At 37.4% G+C, this 6,149-nt stretch overlaps 1 protein-coding gene across 1 annotated transcript in view; it reads right to left on the bottom strand.

Annotated features, from left to right (window-relative positions):
• Nucleotides 1–400: 400 nt before the first annotated feature.
• Nucleotides 401–6,149, bottom strand: part of LOC134353707 (uncharacterized) — a 32,169-nt gene continuing 26,420 nt past the window's right edge. The window contains exon 10 of the mRNA XM_063061993.1: nt 401–5,309. Within this exon, the coding sequence (XP_062918063.1) occupies nt 5,002–5,309 (308 nt within the window). The 3' untranslated portion in view covers nt 401–5,001. The remainder of the gene's footprint in view (nt 5,310–6,149) is intronic.

Here is a 6,149-nt window from a genome sequence, read left to right as displayed (position 1 = left end):
GGACTAGTTCCTGAGGATTGGAGGGTGGCTAATGTAACCCCAATTTTTAAAAAAGGAGGGAGAGAGAAACCGGGGAATTATAGACCGGTTAGCCTAACGTCGGTGGTGGGGAAACTGCTGGAGTCAGTTATCAAGGATGTGATAACAGCACATTTGGAAAGCGGTGAAATGATCGGACAAAGTCAGCATGGATTTGTGAAAGGAAAATCATGTCTGACGAATCTCATAGAATTTTTTGAGGATGTAACTAGTAGAGTGGATAGGGGAGAACCAGTGGATGTGGTATATTTGGATTTTCAAAAGGCTTTTGACAAGGTCCCACACAGGAGATTAGTGTGCAAACTTAAAGCACACGGTATTGGGGGTAAGGTATTGGTGTGGGTGGAGAATTGGTTAGCAGACAGGAAGCAAAGAGTGGGAATAAACGGGACCTTTTCAGAATGGCAGGCGGTGACTAGTGGGGTACCGCAAGGCTCAGTGCTGGGACCCCAGTTGTTTACAATATATATTAATGACTTGGATGAGGGAATTAAATGCAGCATCTCCAAGTTTGCGGATGACACGAAGCTGGGTGGCAGTGTTAGCAGTGAGGAGGATGCTAAGAGGATGCAGGGTGACTTGGATAGGTTGGGTGAGTGGGCAAATTCAGGGCAGATGCAATTTAATGTGGATAAATGTGAAGCTATCCACTTTGGTGGCAAAAATAGGAAAACAGATTATTATCTGAATGGTGGCCGATTAGGAAAAGGGGAGGTGCAATGAGACCTGGGTGTCATTATACACCAGTCATTGAAAGTGGGCATGCAGGTACAGCAGGCGGTGAAAAAGGCAAATGGTATGCTGGCATTTATAGCGAGAGGATTTGAATACAGGAGCAGGGAGGTACTACTGCAGTTGTACAAGGCCTTGGTGAGACCACATCTGGAGTATTGTGTGCAGTTTTGGTCCCCTAATCTGAGGAAAGACATCTTTGCCATAGAGGGAGTACAAAGAAGGTTCACCAGATTGATTCCTGGGATGGCAGGACTTTCATATGAAGAAAGACTGGATGAACTGGGCTTGTACTCGTTGGAATTTAGAAGATTGAGGGGGGATCTGATTGAAATGTATAAGATCCTAAAGGGATTGGACAGGCTCGATGCAGGAAGATTGTTCCCGATGTCGGGGAAGTCCAGAACGAGGGGCCACAGTTTGAGGATAGAGGGGAAGCCTTTTAGGACCGAGATTAGGAAAAACTTCTTCACACAGAGAGTGGTGAATCTGTGGAATTCTCTGCCACAGGAAACTGTTGAGGCCAGTTCATTGGCTATATTTAAGAGGGAGTTAGATATGGCCCTTGTGGCTACGGGGGTTAGGGGGTATGGAGGGAAGGCTGGGGCGGGGTTCTGAGTTGGATGATCAGCCATGATCATAATAAATGGCGGTGCAGGCTCGAAGGGCCGAATGGCCTACTCCTGCACCTAGTTTCTATGTTTCTATACCATATTCCTAAAAAAACACTTTTAAAATATTTGCAACTGAAATATTTTATACTATCAAAATATAAGCATTTAATATCTGAACCACCACTATCACATCTTGAAAATCTCATTCTAAACATAAAGGGGAGGAGTCAGATTTCTTTATTCTATACAGCTTTGATGTCATATCATAAGAAGTCCACCATTGACAGGCTAGAGGCATGGAGACTGGATGTTCAAGAGGACATACAAGAAACTGAGTGGGAAATGGCATGCTTACAAGCCCAAAAACAATCTATTAACACAAGAATGAAGTTATTACAATACAAATGGTTAATGAGAACTTATATTATCCTGGTCAAACTGATCTGTTGGTCCCGACATCCCGGACACGTGTTAAATGTTTAGAAGGAAAGAGTACTCTGTTTCACTGTGTGTGGAACTGTCCAAAATTTTTTTAAAAACTGGAAAACAGTTGTTCACACTATATCTGAGATTGTTGGAGTAAAGGTGCCTCACATAGCAAAAATGTGTGTACTACGTATATATCCGCAGAACTTTACTGTTAGTTCAAAACAGTCTATTTTAATTGACTTTGGACTCCTGCAGGCCAGCAGGATGATGGCTTTATGTTGGAACAAAATGGAAAGACCTTCGATACATGTATGGGTGAAGGAGATGGCATCTTGTATTGGAGAGATTGACTTACATAATCAGAGGAAGGGTAGGAGAATTTGAAAATATTTGGAAACCTTTATTGTAGTTTCTTGGACGTCCCGGTGCAGTCATTTTCAAATAGCTGTGTGTTCTTGAGTGCTTCTACGGTTTTTTTTCCTGATGTGTTTTTATTTTATTTCTTTGTTAAATATGTGAAATGTTATATTTCTTTTCCTTTGATGATTGTGAAAAACATGATGATATGTTTCAGTATTTAGTTTATTATTATTGTTTATTTGTATATGTGAAATGTATGTAAAATTCAATAAAAATATTGTTTAAAAAATCAATAGCATTGTATGAAGGTGTGTGTCTCTGCTAATTTTGTTCATTGTGTACACTGGATGAATTCCTCCTTTGATAACTATTAGGAACTAATATACAGTTTTATATTTCTGTAGCACTATTGGTAGATTTTTAATTCTGTATTTCATTTGAATACATAATTTGTTTTTCAGTTTATCTTTTTTTATACCTTTATCTATTTCCATGAAACTTCAGCTAATTGGGGCAGCCACTGAATAGTGCTATATGTACTGTTTTCAATCTGTCCCAATTAACCAAAATCCACTGTGCATAGATGGGTGGGTTATGGAGGGCTATGGTCCCAATGCAGGTCGATTGCAGATTAATAGTCCAGCACAAACTAGATGGGCCAAAGGGTCTGTGCCTGTGTAATAATATTTTATGACCCTATTATTCCATGACATGGGAATATCTGGCCAGCGATTTCTCGAAAGGGAAAGTCTTAAGTATCTGGGATGACAATGAGAACCTCAAAGCCTGATGTATGGAAAATATGGAAATCTGCAGAAGTACAGACAACCTCACAGAATACCTATCCATGCACACAGTGAGCCACCATCTATTGAGTCCGAAATTTGCACAGTGATCTCACTAGCAAACTCAGAACCTGCAAGATTGCAATGGGAGTAGGCACACTTAAACCTAAGGGACTAGCTAGAAGAATAATTTCAGTATGTCATAAAGCATTGTCACTGCATAATACCCTGAAATTTAACTAATTAAACAAAATAAACAATTTCCATTTAAAATTACAACTGTATTTTGATGAGTCCTGTATTACTTATTTCCCTGGATTTAAAAAGAAACTGCTCATCTGTATTCAGACCATAAATACATACTGTATTTTGTACTGCAAGAACTATTCAGTACAGTATATAGACATAGTATTTTAAAACCTTTTCAGTAGATAAACTTTTCCAGATACAAATACTTAGTGTGAAAGGTTAGTTTACATTTTCTATTGGAAAAAAAAAGTGAGACTAAACATGTTCATTGTTAAATCATTGTAAATCGCACTGTGATTTCCAGAAACTGTACCGGAAATCAAACATCAAAAAGAGAAAGCTACAATCCAGATTCCACCATTAATCTAGAATTGTGCTAAATGACTGACAGACTTACGAATCAAATAGCTAAACTAGTATTATTTACATGATAGATACAAATTAAACTAGTAAGATAAAACTTTATCTCCTCTGGAAAGATAGCATTATCTAATTCTTCCCACGTAAGCTTTCTAGCATGAAAATTAATTTTCTAGGGCAGAATTTCATTCCTTCAAACTTGTTAATGGTAAGTTAGAGAATAGCCTTTCTGTTAAATTTAGATTTTTAAGTCTTTTTTTTGTTTTGATACCTCTGTTTTATTTGCTGTGCACAATTGCAAGTTCAATTACAATTTTTTATTTTGATTGTGTAGGGAATACACAGTGTATGCTATATTCATACAGGCCTAAGATCCCTGCACAGTGTGCTTTAATCAATTAAAGATGCTCGTGAGTGGTAAATATTCTCAAGGGTTTCTCCCTGTTTATAAGCTAGCTTAAAAGCATGTTTCATCTGCACACATAACCTGGTCTCTTTGTAAACGACCCCTAAATGAGTCAATTTCATGACACCAAAGTAAATGATGATCTTTCCAGAAGCTTCTATATTGATTGTATTCACTAAAAATCAATGAATGGTTAATACTGTACAACTGAAATGTTGCCAAACATCCATGTGGCACTCACCCACTTCAAGCTCTTGACACTTGGATTTGCACATCAATTTTTTTCTCAATACCTTTGACATAATATTCATATAACTTCCCGACTCTCTTCCAGAAACTATGTATTCAAGTAGTCAAAAAGGACTGTCTCTCTAATGAGCATATGAATTACCTGTAAATAAAAAATTTTACTTAAGTTTCATTTGCCAAGTAACCATTATGTGCTGCCTCTCATTGACTGAGCATTTGACTAGGTTTTGTACCAATGATGAATACAATCTCATAGCTGGAGCAAGTTGGATCTTCAACGAGTTATGCAAACCCACTTGGCAAAACCAGTAAGTGGTTAAAGGAAAAAAGTACGGGAGTCTCAGGACTACACTTGCTCCATCATCGAACAGTTCCCACAACCTATGAACTCACTTCCAAGGGCTTGTCATCTCAAGTTCTCGAGATTCATTGCTTATTTATTATTATTATTCCTTATTTTTCTTTTGTATATCCACAGTTTGTTGTATTTTACACACTGGTTGTCTGTCCTGTTGGGTGCAGTCGTTCATTGATTCTATTATGGTTATTGGATTTATTGAGAATGCCCACAGAAAATGAATCTCAGAGCTGTAAATAGTGACATATTTGTACTTTGATAATAAATTTGCTTTTCAACTTTGAACTGAAAACACTTTAAAGAAGCTTCTAATATAAATTCACAAAGAACTCTGCTCTGCCTCACCACTTACTGTAAGAATTCTGCACTGGAGGTGGTGAAATTATGAACACTGCAAAGTTGTGAAATTACAAAACATACTTAAATCTGTAATGTGAATGTCTTTTCTACAATATCATCGGACGGTGCATGTCGAATTTCACAAATATAAGTTTTTGAATCTCCTGTTAATACAATTGGCAGTTCTGTAATTGTGGAGTACAGTCCATTTTCATTCATTTCCGGTACTTCTACCACTTGCTGATCCTTCAATGTCTTTGATCCTTGTGTCCACACTACATCTATATCCACTGGGCAAAAGTGTTCAATCCTGCAAGTAAGAGTGGCATTTCCACCCATTTTCGGCTGAACAGGAGTACACTTGATTTCTGATACTTCAGGAGGCACAGCTATGGAAATAAGACACAAATATGGAATACAATTAACTGTTCAATAGCTTCATTAATAAGCAGCTAAAATACAGTGGAATCTTGTTAATTGGGTCAACAGTTAATTGGGGCAGCCACATATTTGGGACAAATCTTAAAGAATAAAAACTAAATCCGGAAAATAACCAGGATTCCCTTCATTAACTTGGGACACTATGCTGCTTAACTGGGGCAGGAGACTATTGCTGGACAGTGTCTAAATAATGTCAATCGCGTGCACTGAGTGACCTTTAAACATTACACTGTGCTTAGAGTAAACAGGTTTTAAGTAGAATCAGTTATATATTCTTGTGTTCAAAAAGCAGTGATTTTTGGCACTTACAGTCAACAAGAAATAACCAGCAAAACACTCAGAACTGTTTTGCTCACTGTGGTTTCAAGTATTCAGGCTTGGAGATGCCAGAAACAGCTGGGAGTGAAAATGAAATGATTTCACTTCTTCAACAAGGTACAAATTACAAAGGTATCCACAATCTTCTTGAATGTTACAATGAAAATGAAGATGTGATGGATGCAGTTATCTAAAGCATTGTAGGAAGGCAATCCATTATCTGCACTAGGTGTCAGTGCTGATTTTGTTCATTTACAATCAAGAGAACATGGCAAATGAATTCCTCCATTGATAAATATTTGGAATTGATACTCTGTATATTACTGTACAGGTGTTGGTAGTATTCTAATTTGTTCTGTATTTCATTTAAATACATACATTGTTATTCAGTTAAATGGTAGTTTGTCATTTTTATACTTTGTAACTATTTCCATGAAACTTCAGCTAATTGGGGCAACCGCTTAATTGCA

The sequence above is a fragment of the Mobula hypostoma genome, chromosome 11 (genome assembly GCF_963921235.1).
Source record: "Mobula hypostoma chromosome 11, sMobHyp1.1, whole genome shotgun sequence".
Taxonomy (NCBI): Eukaryota; Metazoa; Chordata; class Chondrichthyes; order Myliobatiformes; family Myliobatidae; genus Mobula; species Mobula hypostoma.
The sequence above is the reverse complement of the archived record's forward strand: the minus strand, read 5'-3'. Positions and strand labels throughout refer to the sequence as shown.